General features: G+C 37.4%; 1 protein-coding gene across 1 annotated transcript in view; it reads right to left on the reverse strand.

Moving 5' to 3' along the window:
* Positions 1-5,954: 5,954 nt before the first annotated feature.
* nudcd1 (NudC domain containing 1) overlaps positions 5,955-19,248 on the reverse strand; it is a 58,867-nt gene continuing 45,573 nt past the window's right edge. Inside the window, exons 9-10 of the mRNA XM_088601918.1 lie at positions 6,861-7,020; positions 5,955-6,562 (exon numbers count right to left, since the gene is read on the reverse strand). Coding sequence (XP_088458044.1) covers positions 6,270-6,562; positions 6,861-7,020 — 453 coding nt within the window. The 3' untranslated portion in view covers positions 5,955-6,269. The remainder of the gene's footprint in view (positions 6,563-6,860; positions 7,021-19,248) is intronic.

A 19,248-nucleotide genomic window follows, 5' to 3' on the forward strand; every position in this document is an offset into this window, starting at 1 on the left:
AATGAGTGTTCTGTATGGCTTTGCTCCTTGCACCACTTTTAAACCCAGGAATCCATGTGCATAATCTTGAAAAGTAAAAGCTCTATTTGAAGGTGGCACGTCCATTTTTCCATTATCAAAGCTTATGCATCTGCTGAGAATCTATTGGTGTTTTCAAAGCTTACTGATGCTTCTATTTTGTGATATTTTGCAGAGATTCAAATGTATTACAGAAAAAATAACACTGCAAATACATCCCATTTTGTGCCACATCCTAGCTTTATTTTGAAATAAGGGATCAAGCAAAGTGCAATAATAATTAAACAAAGCTGGTATGGACATCTTTGTTTACTTTGGATTTCCCTTAAAGTTTCCCTTTAATTAACACTTTTAAAGCTGCAATGTGTACAAGTATTTGATTGCGAACAAAACACTAATCACATTGAGAAACTTTCCTCTTCATGTCCTTCTTTTATTAGTAAAATTGCATTTTCTATAGAAAGAGAGACCCTGGATTGAATAGTCTTACAGTATTTATTTGCCATTTTAAAATTAGGGATTACAAACTTGCTTTCTAATTGTTCATAACATCTAATAGACCACTTTATCACAATGCTGGAATGGTAGCATGAATGTGTCGTGTAAAACCTTATTTTCTGATTTGTGTTATCTGTTTTGTATTTTGTGTTAATGATCCATCTGAGAGGACAGGGGTGCAGAAGAGGTTAAATATTTTACCCGTTTTTCTGCAAACCAAAGAAACTAAAAAAGTTTGATCCTCCTGCATTGGCTATGATTTTGGCTGTACTGGAGCACTCCATTATACAGCAGGCAGAGCTTGTGACAACTGGGATTTCTATGATAGCTGCTAACTGTCAGATGTCAAGTTTTCAGCAGTTCTTCTCAAATACTGGAGATGGTCTCAAATGAGCAATGTAAGAAAAAAGAAACAATGAATTCTCACATAGAGAGTATTGGAACGTCTGATCACAGCATCATAATATCCACATAGCTGGCTTGCCAGAGGGAATTTATTGCACTCAAGATATACTGTATGGAGACCACACTTCTGGAAGCCACAGCAAGCCCTGTGTCCAGAAGTGGACAGCCCCTTAGAAAAGGAAATGGGCCACCCTGCTCAATTTCCTTAACAAAGAGATCCGTGCTTCCTTTTTATCCAGAATTCAGCCTGGTGACAGCCTTGTAGTCTTGTGGTGACAGCGACATACAGTGCGCAAGAGTGAGGTGATCAAAGAGTGAAGCAGGCATCCATTTTTTTTTCTGCTGTACCCCACAGTGAAATCAAATCCTCCATGCTGGTGGATAGCATCTGTCTACCACACCACAGGAGGCAGAGGAGTAGATCACAGTGAAGTGGATTGCTGCACCAATTTTAACAGAGTAGACTTTTATCTTCTTTTTCTCTTTCAAGTATGCTAGTGTTTTTTTCGATAATATGGCTGTGCACATAGGTAAGATCAGACATACATGTGTCACCTCCACTGTTTCTTTTGTGTATGCTTTTCCTTGTTAAAACAGCCTTTTGTACTGAGGTACAAAAGACAGAAACGGAGGAAACACGCTTATTTGGAACTTTTACATTTACTGTTGCATTCAATACATGTAACTTACAATCCTGGGTGCATTTGAAATTTGTTTTAGGGATTTCTAAAGGTGGGACTGTATTCTTATTGTTTTTCTTTTATGAAAGATCATTTTTTTGCTTTGATGTGTTTGAATGTGATGAGGGGGAGAAGATGTTCATGTTTTGGCTCTTGGGTTTGAAAAGAGGAAGGAATTGGAAAATGAGAGATTTCTAGTTGGGGTCCCATTTCTTTGGAAGGCAGATTCCCAGTTCTGTTGCTCAGAATGGGGTATGGTTGGGGGGCCTTTTAAACAGTAAGGTTAGAAAAATCATTTCTGTTGCTGTTGGTCTGTCACTTCATTTTACTATACAGCTGCTGTATGTACATTATCTATTCAATTATTGATATTATTTATTAACCTTTGACATCAGAATTGATCTTTGATACCCATAATTACTGTTTCTGCCTTGTATGGATTTCAGTGAGCATTGGCAAAATAGGTGTTTTATTTTTGTACTTTCTGGAAGTGGTTTTTAACATTTCTCCCAGTGAGAAACTATTTGAAATAAGCAAATGGATGATCCTTGCTTTGGTAAAAGTGAATGAGAGAATATGAAGAGAGGAAAAGGGATAAATGTAGAGGAAATGTCATAAGTATGTATTCGAATTGTATTGTTACATTGTTCCGCATAATCTTAATAATGTTAATTTCTTTTCACTTTGTGAAAAGTACTAGATATTGTACCTGTATTCCAGTTGCATACATTTATGACAGAGGCGTGACTACATCTGCTATAGAGGTGTTTATTAGTAAAGGTTGAATGAATAAACAATCAGAGAGGGGTTGCCGATTGTGTAATAATTTATCAAAGTAGGGAGTATTCTTTAGATAGGCACACAGTACAGAAAAATATTGCAGGGTTGTTACTTAACCAATAAAAGACACACAAAGGACCTGGTCCCTGTTCTGAACGCCAGCACGTACAATTTGGCCCCATGATGAGAAAAACAGCAAATGAATGTCGTGAGCACTCTAAGGTCATTGAGCCTTTTCTGTTACATTGCAGCTGGGACCTGTGACATTGAAAGATTAGAAATTGACCGATAGACAGTACTGCGCCAAGTATTTTAGCTTCTATTAACAGTTACAATTCTAAACCTTTCTTCACTGCTACAAAGGGTTTCATTTTCCTTCAGGGATATTCATTTATTTAAGCTAAGTGTACCTTTAAAAACCTTTGCAAAAAGAAGAGTGCCACACAACTTCCTCCAAAATGCCATAGAACCCCTTTAATGCCGACCTTGTTAAACCTTGTTTGGTTTGCACTTGTATTTTTTTCCATCATGTGTAGCACTCAAACGCACACAAGAGACCTTGAAAATTACATCATCTGAAACTAGGAGAATGTTTTTGAAGTTTTTTTTTAAATGGAAAAAAAATATCCTTTTAAGAGTTTCTTTGTCAAAGTATTTTTTTCTTGATTGTGTGTCCATGGAGGGTCAGGAGGTGGTAGATCTGATGAAGGTAATTTGAAAAAGAGAAGAATATTTCATGTTATTGTGTACAGGTAAGCGGTAACAAATGGAAAGACCTAGATAAACAAGGGACAATGACAATGACAAGGTATAATGAAATTTGAAAGCAACCATGGGGTGTCGTTCATTCATTAATTAAAGAAATCACAACCCAGCAAGCTTACAGTCTAGTATAAAAATCCTGAAAATGTTTGGAAATTATGGCTAGCATTACTGTTAGAGGAAAGCCCAGTGACAGAGAAAGAGGAGTAATTGTTGGAGCACATTTGGCAGGAGCTTCAATGATCAAGACAGCTCCACTTACTGATGTTTCATAGGCAAATATGTCTAAGGTGATGTCAGGTTGCGGTGCATGAATCTCTCAGTAACACCTGCAATGCATGTTTGTAACGTAAAAAACACAGACAGTGGACTACTGAGCAGTTAAGAAATGCGATATGATCAGATGAATTATATTTCACCATGTGCTCATCAAAGGTGTGGCAGCACATGTGACGTCGACTCAAAGCAGTGAAGGGCTGTGGTCTGGTGGTTCTGTACTGTAGCGGGCTGCAGTTTTCTGAAGGGATTGGACGCACTCTTTCCAAGATCACACTATGTGACGGTACTGAAGGATCATCTTCACCCCATGTTGCAGAGTTTCATACCTGCCCGGAGAGGTGTTTTCCAGGATGATGATTACCGCTTCCACAGAGCATGTGTGGTTACCCAGTGGTTTGACAAACATATTATGGTGTTGAGTCACCAGATCATAGCACAGTTGAGCTTTTGTGGAATATTCTTGAGCAATGCCTGAGACAGCACTATAGACTTCCATCAAACAGGTGGCAGTTGATTGACTGTCTCCTGGAAGAATGGTGCTGCATCCATTTTGAGAAGGTGCTATATAAAATAAAGTTTATTATTATTATTATACCTCCTACAAAATTCCAGGCACTGGTAAACTTTATGGCAAACACAAGCCATACTGATTGCACATGGTGGCCCAGCACTCTAACAAGTGACTTTACACTTTTTTTTGTCAACTACATGTATAGTACAACTACTGTATACCACTATCACATTTTTAACTTACAGGATATATTTAATATTTTCTCCTCCTTCTTACTTACATCCTTCATTGCAGAACAATCTAAAAGCTGTTGCAATAAAGAGACTTCTGTATTGGAGGCTTCATGGAGTTTGGCAAATTTGCAAAAACCTAGTATTTTGCAAGATGTTTACTTAAGTAAATTATATGTAAGAAATGTATTTAGAAAGCACACCGAGTAAAGTACACAAAAACACCTACATTCCCAGGATTAGCGGCTCCATTATGCAAATGTTTCATTGAACACAAACCATGCATTAATCAGTTTAGGACAATGCCACTTATCCTCTTTGAAAAAAGCACAGCTTAGAGTTTTATGGCGTGACATGCAAATCTGATTAAAAAAAAGGCGTGCAGTTAATAATCCCATTATTATGAAGGGAAAATGAGAAAACAAAAACAAAGACAACAACAATACCTCTGTTTTTCTTGAGTGTTTAATGGTATCACTGTTTTTATGAGAAAAAAACTTTCAAAATTTACACCAGATGTGTACATACTGTAAAAGGGAAGGCTTTTTTGTGAATTACGCTGTACACAACAGGATACTGCTTCACTTCTTCAAAACTGTGAATAACCCTTATTTTTCCCAAGGATAAGAAAATCACAACAATGGTAGACTTAATTATATTAAAAGTAGTAAAACACCAAAACAAAATACGATTTAACCAGTGCAAACTCATCCATTTAGCTCTTACGTTTATGTACTGTACAATATAAGCCCTGATCTGCAATACCCTCTTTATAAAATCAGTAAAATACCAACTGTAAACCCCTGACACTTCTACTTTGCTTCACCCAATAGATCAGATTTATCATTATTCCTTTCGTTAATGTCTCCCAGATTACTCATAAAATCAAACCCTCTTCTAACCCTGTTAAGACTCCATTATGATCCGTCAACTTCGTTCCTGTTCTCCAGCTGCAGTATTCACTGTTGGCAAAACTCAGTTTAGTCAATGTTATGCCGTGCAGTTAGGTTGACATCCGTCATTGCTGTGGAGTTGGTAGTTTAGTAGCTGAACAGTTAATTTTTCAGTTTCAGTGCAGAGTTATTAGTATATTAAGTAAGCATTTTCGTTGAGTCATGGATGTCGTGCTTTTCACTTGTAATTTTGAACAAATGAATGCTATCACTTATTCACTATTTTCCATGTATACCAGTTTGTACATGAAAGGCAAATACATGCAGCTGCATAGATTCGTGCGCTTAACCAAGAGATAAAACTGTAACAAAACTACATATGCATACAAGCAATGGGGATGAAAAAAAATCAGAGGTATTCTGTGTTTGAATATGTTTGCTAAAATTACTCACAAATAGATGTACTTGGGATATTCAGTACACAATATATATGGCGAGAAACTGAAACTATTACAATAAACACTTCTACCTGTAGGCTTTGCTGTTCAAAGTTGTCGTCATTAACTTAAACACCTTCACATGAAGATATTTACTCTTGGAACTTTTGTTTTAATTACAAAAATAATCCAAATACATCCATGGACCTATGTTTAAACAGTTCATCTTAATCTTTTATTCAGACGTAAATAAAGGTTTTATGTTTAAAATATGAGAAGGTGGACCAACCTAGTGGATTCACCAACTTTTTCTTGGAACTGTAGAATACAGATGTGTAACGTGTAGTGATAGTATCTGGTAAAAAAAGTGCTTTATTCCTGCTGTATCGAGACGAACAAATTGCATAAATATAATAAACAATTAATGGAAGAAATATGAAAGAAACACACTGAAAGTACTGTTCTGTTTGATCATTTTTATTCAACCATATTTTCTCCCCACAATTAGACTTACATTATTGTTTTGGTTCATTATAAGAGACACTCTGAAAGCTATTGAAGCACCTAGCTTCAATGTCCAGAGGCCATGTATATGTCATCAGTGTTAAAATAACTGATTTTAGCTTTGGAACATGATAAAAAAATGCAATCTGACTGTTTTGCAATCAAACACATCTATGGCTATTACAAAGATTTACACCTGACGTATACACATTTCTAATTTGCTTTTTTTTTTTAAACTCGAAAAAGGAATCCAACAGTAGTGTATACACTATTTATTGTTCATTATTAACCTTGATCACAAACAGATTCTTGGATGTTAAAACAAATAACCTCTCGTTTGTTGCTCTGAATCCCAGAACAGTATCACTGGAATCCAGGCTTGCAACCTGTTGCTTAGCAACCTGTCCAACTTGTCTTCCTTGCTTCCTGTTGTACAGCACTGTAGACACAGGGGAAGGCTGGCGGTATATAAATACTCGACGCAAGCACTCACACAGCGCAGCGTAAGAATAGTTTGGCGCACATGTTGAGAACTTTTTATCCCGCTTCGATGCTTGAACATACCCTGCAAACACAAGACAGCACATCAACAAAACCTCTGCAAATGTCAAGATGCATGACTCACCACCTAAAAAGGTACAGTTTCAATAAAGCAGCTACATGTTTAGTATTTTTGTGGAAATGCAAAACTATAGCTTTCACATTATTACATAAAACTTTAGGTTTTAAGTGAGCAGGATGGGCTGAATAGCCTCCTATCATTTGTAACCTTATTATGTTCTTATGAACTGACTGGATCCATTAAAGGAGGGGTCTCGAGGTACTCCGGTACAGCACCCACGAGTATCTAAGGGTTTGCTCACCTAAGGCGTTGAAAGTGGCCGCATGTTCCCACATGTTATCCTGCTCGTTAGCGTGGGGCTGCCACAGCAAGGCATCAACATCGTGGCGCAGGCAGAAACAAGGCATCTCGGATGGGCTGACGTCCACAGTGAATAGGTACTGATGGCTTCCGAGATTAACCTGATCGAGGAGAAAAAGATGGTAAACGCTACTTTCATAAGTCAAAAATTAGCATCTTGCTTAAAACATTCTATAATCCCAAAAAAACTTTACAGAGTACAAAGTTGTAACTGAAAACTGACAGAATTCCTGAGAAAACGAGTGTTGCATTTATTCCCAGCTCTTTAAATACAAAATAAAGATTCTGCAATAACACTATTCTTTGAAAGTAAAGTGGAAGCATACTGAACTATATAGAGGCCTCAAAAGAGGTCTCAGAGTCTCCTGGGTATAAAGGGAGGGAACACGTGGGAGACATTCAGTGGTACCATGCGTCACCATGATTTAGGCCAGAGAGCTCTTTAAAGAATGCAGGCAAGAGGTCACTGACTGAGGTTAGGAGGACTTTAAAACCTACCCATTTCCAACAGAGCCCAGTATTAAAACACATTTAAGATAACTAGCACTAGATAACTGATAATTTTCAAGAAGAAATTGAATTATCAAGAAGAAATGTATCTTGTTACTACAAGCTACTAGACAAGCAGTTCAGTAAAACGGCCGTAAGTATGAAATCAACAACTGTTATTTTCCAGAATCTAGTGGCAAAAACTACCTTCAATGTAACATCCACTTCAGTGATATTCATGGCTCCTTTGTAAGGAAGAAGCCTCCGCTAGGCAAATCAAATATCTGAATAACAGCTGGAACCATGACTTACGGACCTCAGAAATGAAAATGGATCCTTTTGGACATCGCGATCAGCAGCATGTTTGGTGTAAAATGGTGATGCCACATCAACTGAGTTAAAAGAAAACATTTATGCCAACTGGAAATATCCAACAGGCAAGGGGGATATTTATTACAGTTTGGAGATACAGTGCATCTACTGTAAGTTGTATATTGCAGTGTTCAGTAATACTGGGTCCCAAAGGAACATGAGGACGAGTCAATTTGCTCCCATCTTCAACTTTTTAAGACACTTTTGTCTGCTTATACTGAAGAATGCAGCGTTCAGTAATTAGTTTCCAAAAGTCAGTCAGATCAAAAGTTGTATGAAGACATGTTCTACTGGGTAAAATCTCCCTAACCCTACACTGGACTGAAATGCACACTCATTTCTGTACTATTCCTACAGCATTTTTCAGATGATTGACCATTGGCCTAAAGAACACACCACACATTATTGAAGTTGAAAAAAGAGCTTTTGTCCAGTGCTTTTCATCGTTTAAGGCTCGACTGCTCGTTTTGAGGAATGGCTGGAGAGCTTCCAAGACAGATTGCAGGATTGCTGCATTGAATCCCCAGTTAGGATAAGGGTTAGCATTGCCACACAATTTAGACTTTATGTTCAGTGCTGATAATTTAATTTAGATTATTTAATTAATTAACTATTCGGAGATGACAAGAAAATTATTTTGTCTTACTAAGTAATGGTTCACTTTAAGTTTAAACATGTAATAACAATTTCATGTTCACCTTAGATTTAATCTGCAAATTCAAGAACTGTGGTTGTAAAACCTAAAATTCTCCCCAACTACTTTAATAGAAAATCTTGGAGGGTTAGATAACGCAAATCCAAATAAATGTAATATAGATACACTGCTGTCACTTGAAACCGAGTAATAAGAGTAATTTCATATGACTTAATATATACGGTAGTGTGATTTTATACCTATAGTGCTCAACATGACTTCAAGACGCATCAATTTTAAATTAATCCTTAAGAATATATAATTACTGTGGAATAAAAAATGAATTATTTAGACATGATCTGGTTCATTAATAAAAAGGAGCAGGTTAGAAAAAGCACTGTTTCCTCTAATGCAGTCAACTAGTGAGCTGGGTAAAACAAACAAAAAACACGATTTGCTTTAGTTTAGAAAAAACTAAGCCACTACTGGAAATGAAACTTCAGGATTTGTAGTTGTGTGCGATTCCAGTTTTTAATGCATGACGAAACAATTGATTGGAAAAAAATGCAAATCTGAAGCAAAGGTTCCATAAACAATATAAATAAAAATGCTTACACAGACTTCCTTGTTATTCATTCAAATTTATATCATTATCTCTACCATGTCCAATGAATCACTTAATGTTTTCCTCTGCAAAGTAAGGCACTGCTTTTTTTGCCATCATTATTCAGAGTGTAATACAGACATATTTAAGGGAATGTATACATTTTATAAATAAAAATGTCTTTCTAAAAAATCAGCTTCTGGCCAGGGCAAGACTCTTAACCTATAAATATTATATAATATAAAATGGTGTTAAGTTATGTAATGTTTAATGTAATCATAGCCTTTATTTAGTCTAGTCTTTGATGGCATTTGATATACCGGATTTTAAAGGACGTATATACTGTATACTTATTCACCATAACTTTCAGAGTGAACAAACCAATTCATATAAAATAAATCACACCTACACAGGTAATGCTAAAGCTCTTAACTAATGACAGTCTGATTTTGTAAATCTTTGCCATCTTTTAAAATAAAGACTTAAAACAATCTGTTCTTTAAAATCCTCACTTTTCAAAGCACATTATTCCTATAGCTAAACAAAAAATCCTAAAACACAAATAAGGGATTAACCATTTCTCTTCTAATCATGACCTTATTCCTGTCGGTTTTAAAACTTGGTTTGGGATTTTTTACATTCTCACAACTGACTGTGCACTCTAAGATGACTTAGTTAAACTACTACAGATAAAATGTCAAGGTGTTCACTCTACTGGCAAAAATTCACATTCCAAAAGCCCTAGAGTGTATATATAAGCCCAATTATGGATTTTCAAAGCAAGTTCATCACTTACATGGGAAAAAAATCACTAACCTTATAATAGGGACATCAACCAAAACAATAAGACAAAATAAACACTTTAATGAAGGGCATTGTAGCACAGAGGTTAGCATTGCTGCCTCACAGGGTTCAATTCTGGACCGAGAGCACTCTCCACATAGAGTTTGTATGTCTTCCCTGTGTTTATGTTTGTTTCCTCCAGGTCCTCTGGTTTCCTCCCACAGTCCAAAGGCATACTGGCATGTTAATTAGCTTCTGGAAAAATGGGCCCTTTTGTGTGTGAGAGTGTCTATCTGTGTGTGTGCCCTGTGATGGACTAGCATCCTGTCCAGGGTGCTACCTGCCATGCACCTGTTGCTGGCCAGAATAGGATCTGGCTCTCTCAAGACCCTGAACTGGATGAAGTGGTTAAAGAACGGATGAATAAATCAAAATGCCCTGATTTCCAGCTGGTATAAAACTAAGCTCTAGAGCAGGGCAGGTTGCCTTGCAGCCTCTCCAATCTGCTCCATTACCCAATTCTGCCCCAACCAACTCCTTAATTATTCAACTGATTTAACTGATAATAAGTAACGTCAAAGTACAAAAATTTAGGAGGGCCACATTTTGGATGGCACAGCTCTGGAGTTCGATATCTTATTGCTTTTGTCTTTGAACAATATAGTAATGTTTTATTGCTCTTACATTGTTTATAAAAGATAACTTGTTTTTTAACTAAAAACACCATGTGTTGTTACTCATGTAATGAGACCCGATATCTAGATCAAGTTTTGTAGTTAATTTCCAAAAAGCAGTATGTACTGAGGACCATTATAATTCAGAGCACTTAGCCTTAATGCAATGAAGATAATTTGTCAACAGAGAAAGAGAGAGACTCTGATGCTCTCTAACATTTTTTAGCACATTCTTGAATCACACGACAAATGTTTACCTTAGATTTGTAGTGCCCATACATACTCTTAACCAAAACTTGAATTTACATAGTATATAAATCTGTTCTTTAGCAAAAACAAAAACTGATAGGATGTCTCCAATGCTTTGTTTTCAAGCAATATCTACTTCTTTGGCAACAATGCAGTCAATTTCTATACCTTATTGACACTGTTTGAAAATACCCTTTAAAAGTCATGAATACCTCTATTACAGAAATGCCCTTTGACATTTAAGTGTAATTTCAAGAGGATTGTGATAGCACCAGGGGTCATGGCAATTCTAATTCAGGAATTGTACTGGAGTCCAGAGACCAGACCAGACCCAGGCATGTTTGTAGTGTTTTATGTGAAAACAGACAAATTGCATTCTGTGTTTGGCTGCTTCAAATTCCCAATGTAATCTCAGGCTACTTAAAAGGTGATGGGGTTTTCTCATTTTCCACAGTATTCATTGCAGGCAGAGCACCTCAGCCCACTCTTAAAGAAAACTAGGCAATTGTTAACACTGTCAAACAGTCTGCATATCACAGTCAGTGAAGCCTGCATGACACACCACTGGAACAGGATCAATTCATAGCTCCTGTCTGGACAAGATCATGTCACATGGACACATTCAGAGTTTAAAAAACTTCCTAAAAAAAGCTTTGCCTGTCACAGCTGGTTTAGCACAAATGATGTCAAGTAGCCCTTAATCAGCAATTTAACAGAATTTCTGTAATGCCTTACCTTCATCTGAACAATTATTCTGACAAATCTATACATCTGTTCATCATTAAAACTCCCCCCTCCCCCTTCCTACACCCCTGCCCTCCTCTAATCTATTTACCCAGAAAAGGCAAACAAGTACTCTCCTTTGATCAAGCAGTGATATAGATCACCTGGTTTAAAGCATAGGCAAATCTTCTCAAAAACAAGCTAGGTTTTTTCGCAACAATTTAATTTTCCACCATCAATAAATTACCAGCAGTAACAATGCTGAAAACACGGTAATTCCAGAACAGCAAAAAAAAACTACGTGCTTTTCATTCATTACAGAATTTCTAATTTACAATCTTATACTGCAACTGCTAAAATGTGATCTTTGACTGAGAGTCTCCGAATTCAGAATTTCATGTACAATTATTCTGAGACTAAATTGTGAACCTAGCTAATGTTAAATTGACCTGCATCTTTTTATTTTTAGTACTGTTTAACTGGAATAAACTATATTAAATTCATTAAAGTGGCATATACTATGAACATAAGCTCAATATAATTAAACTGTTTATGGTACTAATTACAGTATTTTACCCTGGGCAAAATCCAGACTTGTCTCATAAAATGCGGAATCTACATTTGACAAAGCTGTACATAGGACAATCCCCAGTAAAAGAGAAAACACTGAAAGTTAAATTTTTAAAAATAAGGGTTCACGTCGCCTGTAAATTTGAAATGCTATCTCCAAAATCAAACAGGCCAATAAGAAGCAACATAATTCTGGTATAAAATACCACACAGTAGATGCCAATTTCCTTTCGCAGTCTCGTATTAATACTTATGGCACCTAGACACTTCAGGAAGTTAATAGAGCAACAGATCGTCATAGCAACATTCATTTTTGGAGATGACTCATCTGGCCTTTATGACATTTTATAAGACAACTGTGACAGGCTGAAGCAGTTAGGTCTGATGAAACACCTTGTGGAACCATTCTGCACCAAAGTCTTTCAATTATAATTTTGCTATGTTCATTTTTGGACACAAAATGTTTTCTAGATGGTAGAGTGAATTAAAAAGCAACTATGAAGTTATCTACAATGTTTTAGGGTTTCCAGGGTCTATGACCAATATTAACGATATAACGAGGGAAATGTTACTTAAAAAACACACCCAAAATGAAACGCAAAAAGCTTAAAAGCTCAACAAATCACTGATAATCTGCATTACATGCAAAAAGTCTGTGTGCTGGGCAATATACACAAAAATACTGTATATGCTACACAAAGAAAAGGTAAAAAAACAATTTAAAAAGTACAACAAAATGTGAAGAAAATAAAATGCAGAGAATTAAAATATGTAAAACTCTGAAATGCAATTCTGAAACTACAGTGGCCAATATTCCTAGAAAAACAGCTGCACCTGCACAGTGAATTTAGGACTAAAAACAGCAGATATGCCGCCCTACAACTCACAAATGACAACCAACTGAATCTTGGTAGGTGTGAGCCTGGTCAGTACCTGGATGGGAAACCTCTTGAGGGAAAGCTAAGGTTGCTGCTGGAAGAGGTGTTACTGGGACCAGTAGGGAGGTCTGTGTGGGTCCTAATGCCCCAGTATACTGATGGGGACACTGTACTGTAAGAAAAGGCACCAACCTTTGGATGAGACGTAAAACCAAGGTCCTAACTCATTAGTCATCAATAATCCCAGTGGATTTCTTGAAAAAGACTAGGGTACGACCAAGCCAGATTCCACCCCTGGCCTTTACCACTCATGGTCTCCTAATAACCCCCCTCTATGAACTGGCTTCATCGCTGTTTCCTCCCCACTGATCGCTAATGTGTGGGGAGCGTACTGGCACACTCTGCCTGCCATTGCATCTTCCAGGTGGGGCTGCACGTTGGGGGGGGGGGGGTGGAGGGGATCCCCATTACCTGTAAAACGATCTGAGTGGAGGGCCCAGAAAAGCGCTATATAAGTGTAAGGAATTCTCTCAAATCAAATCTCTTGGAACCCATCAAGAAAAGAGTGGATGATACCAACATGTTCTTCCACTTTATCATCATGCAATATTTTGTGAACAACTGTGGAAGTATTTTAACGGAGCAAAATAATTAGAATCTACATTTGTTGTCCTCATAAGTGATGTAATTTGGTCTTCGACCAAAACTTTAAAAGTACACAGAAGCACATTAAACCCCACTTGTACTATCCCTATAATGAGGACTTCAATCCAGTTAAAGTCACACAGCAGTTGTGTAATTTAATACTGAAGATGTTGTGCTGGTCCTGCCCCTTAGCGCAGCTGTCACTTAACTTCATTACTTCATCTTGCTTCACCTACACCAGGGTCCCTAAGGAACTGAGTCAGTTTTGCTGCCAGAATTAAATATAAAAACTAATACAGACAGAGAATGAAGTAGAATTATTAACACTCTGCGCACAACCATAGTTTGAAGAAACTGTTTATGAAGCTACCACCAAAATAACTTTACTTAGTGTTTTTGCACATCACTATTAATTACAGAGCCAGATAAGACCACCAGTTTTATTCACTCTATATAAGTGACAAGGGTTTTTTGGGGTTCTTTATCTCAAGAGGTATATGATATGTCTGGAATGTAATGCAACGCAGAAATATACACTGGATCCAGCAAATGTAACATCACTAAAAGTTTACACCAAATATCAACCCAAAGAAGGGGACTGACTGAATTCACCACTACAGCAGACATTACACTCCACTGCAAAGCACAGTAGGCAGGGAAGTGAAAAAATGTCTCAACAATTGAATTTGCTGAAAAAAATAAAAATAAGGATTGTGTAAGGTTGGACTATTAAGAATAGTGCGATGGAGTCATTTATGACTGTGGAATCTCTAAAGGAGTCACGATCTTATTTGAAGGATGGCACTGCCTATAGCACAGCCTTGCTGTCACACACCATAAAATGGTTTAAAATGAATTCTGACCTAGAAGGATGGTAACCAACTGAACACGCAGTTAAGTAGAAAGATCCTTAAAGTCCAGGCCCTTCTTTTTTCACAGTGGTTATGGATTCTTTAAATTATTCTAAATATGAACGTTGAAACAAATATTTAAACTATGGGGTGAAATTTAGTCAGCTCCTTCAGAGCTAAATAACTTCTTAAATTTTCTATTCCTTCATCTGGCTCAAGCCGTAAAGACAACATTTATGATTTATAATAGAGAGTGACTTGTACAAGAATGTAGTGGTCACCCAGCACGACTGGAAGGTGGAGGATTTGAAATATGCAAAGGCAGAGCTCTTTATAAAATAATATCTGTCAGCTCACGTTACTATGAGAAGAAAAGTATTTAATGGACCTGAAAGAAAACAATTGAACTTATTGAACCATCACATTTTAAAGCCTGCAAATCTAAAATGCTTTACATATTCTGAAAATCAATTCCTGTTTAGGCCGACATGACCTTATCAGTCCATACAGCCCGCCACTCTGCTGCACATCTACTCAGCAATGTCCAACACTGATAAAGATTCATGTGTAAAATGACTTAACAAGCTAGGTTCAACTGAATCAATACACAAAATAACAGCATTGCAATCTTTGAGAGAAACAGTGTAACATTTTTCACTGTTGAAGGCTACCTTTGATAATCTTGTTTAATGATATGGTAAATTAGGGAAAATGATCATGTTGCATACCTCCCATAGTGTTGGCCTCCAGTCTAAAAGCAACAAAATCTTTGCTGTTTTTTTATGCCTCTCAGGATAAGTAGTTAAAACCATATAGAGCTTATTTGTATGTAGACATGTATAGGTATTTATAGAGTTTATGTGCCTTTTAAACAACAAATGTACAGAATGGCATTCTTCAAATGAGACTATATAACCTTCTGTGATATATTAATAATATGGGGTGGCACAGTGGTTAGCATTGGTGCCTCACAGCACTGGGACCCTGGGTTCGATTCTGGACCTGGGGCGCAATCTGCGTGGAATTTGTATTAAAAGGCTGTGAGTGTATCGGAGTCGGTTTGCGTTTGTGTGTCTGCTCTCTGAGGGACTGGCGTCCCATCCACAGTGTGCACCGCCTTGCTCGCTGGGACAGGCGTCGGCTCCCCCAGGCGCCTGCAGCTTGAAAATGAATGGATGGGCGAGAGGCTTAGTAATACGATGAGTTGTACTGCGATCTGTGAATCAGCAGAAAACCAGCCTGAGGTATACAAATTGGAACATCAGATGAAAAAATAAAGATCAGCTGTATACACTATATATACACATAGTTCACAACAAACTTTTATATTGCAGGAAATAAAAAGTGTAAATCTGCCCTTGTCACAAACTACAGAAAGAAAGTCTCCACAGCATTTTCTTTCGCCTTTATCTTGGCATTACTAGAATCCTAATAAATGCACAGCGTGTCGCTCACCTTCACAGTTCAAGCGACATCATCTGCCAAAATATATTTCCATACAAATTAAAGAAAATGCACTGCGATGGAGAGAGGAAATCCGTTTCACAGACTGAGCTACTCTCAGCATAGCTGAGTTTGGATAGGTTATCTCCCACTTTTTCTCAGATGCTGGAATAACCTCTTCTAATTGCAAAGAATGCTTTGCCTTTGAGAATACAGAAAGATTAGGACAATCTCCAATTTCTTCTTTTAATGCTATTCTAGGAAGTACCCTGGAGGAGCACTTGCAGAGGAAGAGCACTGGCTAATGAAATGAGGGAAAGTGAAATCATTCCTGTCCTCAGAATAACTGCATGGCTTATAATTAAATTGCCGGCAACAAATAAAAAAAAGGTTTGTAGCATTATTATAAACATCAGACATGGAAACAAACCTTTATCAGTAAATATGTTTTGCCACAATATCATTATGTCAATACTGTACAAATTGCAAAGGAGATGATCGTGCTTGGATTGTAGTACAATGTTCAAGGTTCAGAGAGAGGAAAGGAAGTACTTTATCATACACTTCTAAGAAAGGACTTGCACGGCTGAACAGCCAAAAATGAGCTACAGTGAACACGCAGCAGCAAAACTGAAAAATCAGTCACCAAATTCCGAAAACTGACACACTGTCATCGCTGCCTGGGTATCCAGATCGCGCTTTTTAATTTAGGACACTGCAGTGCTCTTCTGGGCTCTATACACGACACTAACTTTAGAAAAAAAATGTGTGTGTATTTCAGATGGTCTCTGGCTGAAACAAAAGCAAATACCAAGAATATTTGTTGTATCCAGAGTTTGCACAATTGGATTAAGCATATAATTTATTATAGCATTATACTTTCTCTGGTACAGTTCCAAAGGAAACGCATAAAACCTAATTATTGCCTTACCTGGTGCTTTGAAATCATTGGCAACAGACTAACTTCCTCTCCAGTGTTGCAATGCTATGGCAAAGTGACTGATCCATTTTGCATGCATTTATGAACTAAAGGTCAGGATGGATTTTACCACTTAAATGAATTAGTGGCCAGGTATACTAATATTTAGGATCCAAGTACCTTTTTTTAAAAAAAACAACATGAAAAAGTGGTGCTTAGATTCAATACAAATGGGTAATCCATGAACAAGCAGTCAGATTAAGTTTCTTCTGTGCTATGTTTAACCAACTGATTTTAGAGGACAGCATGTATTTTTATCCCCTAAAAATATATATATTTCCTAAGAAGATCGAACCAAATTGATGCTAAAATGATCAAGTAGAAAATAATTACCAAGGGCTATATATCAAAGCTTTAGAGCAATATGCTACCAGCACCCTGGAAGGAAAACTGTCAATGAAAAGTGATGTGTTGCTAGGCAATTATGAAATTTGCCAATAATGAACAGAAACAAACTATTTGTTTTTCATACAGCTATTAATTTGGTAAAACAAAAGTCATTATAAAAGGTTCACTGCTGTTTTACAATTTGTTTATTAATGAGCTCATTATTTTGATAAATTAGTTGGACTTAACATCAAATTAAATTAAATTCAATAGATTAAATTGAGACAATGCTGTAATAGGACAAACTTTGAAAACATCTTCTGAATTGCATAAAAAACAATTTGCCTGAGGAAAAATAAATAGAAAGGCCATTCACTCTCCCATCCATTTTCATTTCCACAATCAAAGGTTAATGATAAAATATGATCTTTTGGTGTGCAAACTGCAAGTTGAAAAATTGTCATTTGTTAAACACTGATTTTACCAATCACTTTAATTTCCTTAAATGGAGACAGACATTTATTCTTTGAGCGTTTTCCTCTGTTCTCATTAATCTCTACAGTACCTGCTCAGAGGTTATAACCATACTGAAGTAGAAATATATATAATTTATCTGTATTCAACACTACAGTGTTGGTTCAGGTGCATTGTGTAATATGTCAGCTGTTTTAACATATCTTAAGCAGCTCCAACACTTACAGCTACACATCAAAGGACAGGACCAACCGGTCATCTCATGCTACATATCAAAGGACAGCTACACATCAAAGGACAGGACTTGGGACAAGACCAACCGGTCATCTCATGCTACATATCAAAGGGCAAGACGAATAACCATGAAGTGGTGAAACAAAACATCTTCCTGAGATCATACTGTATATAAGCCTTGCAGTGTTGTCTGTCCTGTGGGGCAGACCCAATTCGCGTTTATGTCATTATTGAGCTCAATAAAACAACTGAATCCACAAAGACTGTGTCCTGCTCCTTGGATGAAGGATTTCCCACAACAATACCACTATACAGTACAATACAAATATTAACTCCTACTCGGAGAGATCTGCGAAATGAGACAGACTTTCATCTCTAAAATGGCCTTTTGCTAATTCTACATAACTAATATCCAAACAAAAACTGTTGAATTGGGTAGGCTTTAGGCTATAATATTTAACAGATAAATCACAAGCAACATTTTAATAGAGAATATCCTTTACCAATAAGTAAATGAAACATAAGGATAGATGCAGATGTATATATATTCAGAGAAAAATCTAGGGATTCTTTTTTTTTCCCCTCTAGAAAAGAAAAAAATAAAGATCTTGCTCAGGTCTCAATGAACTAAAGCACAGAATTGCATGCAGCATCTCTAGGAACCCAAGCTGAGCAATAATAATAATAATAATAATAATAATAATAATAATAATTGCTTACACTTATATAGCGCTTTTCTGGACACTCCACTCAAAGCGCTTTACAGGTAATGGGGATCCCCTCCACCATCACCAATGTGCAGCATCCACCTGGATGATGCGACGGCAGCCATAGTGCGCCAGAACGCTCACCACACATCAGCTATCAGTGGGGAGGAGAGCAGAGTAATGTAGCCAATTCATAGATGGGGATTATTAGGAGGCCATGATTGGTAAAGGCCAATGGGGAAATTTGGCCAGGACACCGGGGTTACACCCCTACTCTTTTCGAGAAACGCCCTGGGATTTTTAACGACCACGGGGAGTCAGGACCTCGGTTTTAGGTCCGAAGGACGGCGCCTCTTTACAGTATAGTGTCCCCGTCACTATACTGGGGCATTAGGACCCACATGGACCACAGGGTGAGCGCCCCCTGCTGGCCCCACTAACACCTCTTCCAGCAGCAACCTTAGTTTTTCCCAGGAGGTCTCTCATCCAGGTACTGAACAGGCTCACACCTGCTGAGCTTCAGTGGGTTGCCAGTTGTGAGTTGCAGGGTGATATGGCTGCTCTAATGGCACCCCCAATGAGGGGGTGCCAAGTACTTTCTGCTATGCAGCGTAGACCTGCTGTTCTTAAACGCTTTATATAGCTGACCCTGCTGTGTGAATGCAGCAGCAGCTGAAAAACAGAGCCCAGGCC

This window comes from Lepisosteus platostomus, chromosome 12, assembly GCF_059453375.1.
Source record: "Lepisosteus platostomus isolate fLepPlt1 chromosome 12, fLepPlt1.hap1, whole genome shotgun sequence".
NCBI classification, from domain to species: Eukaryota; Metazoa; Chordata; class Actinopteri; order Semionotiformes; family Lepisosteidae; genus Lepisosteus; species Lepisosteus platostomus.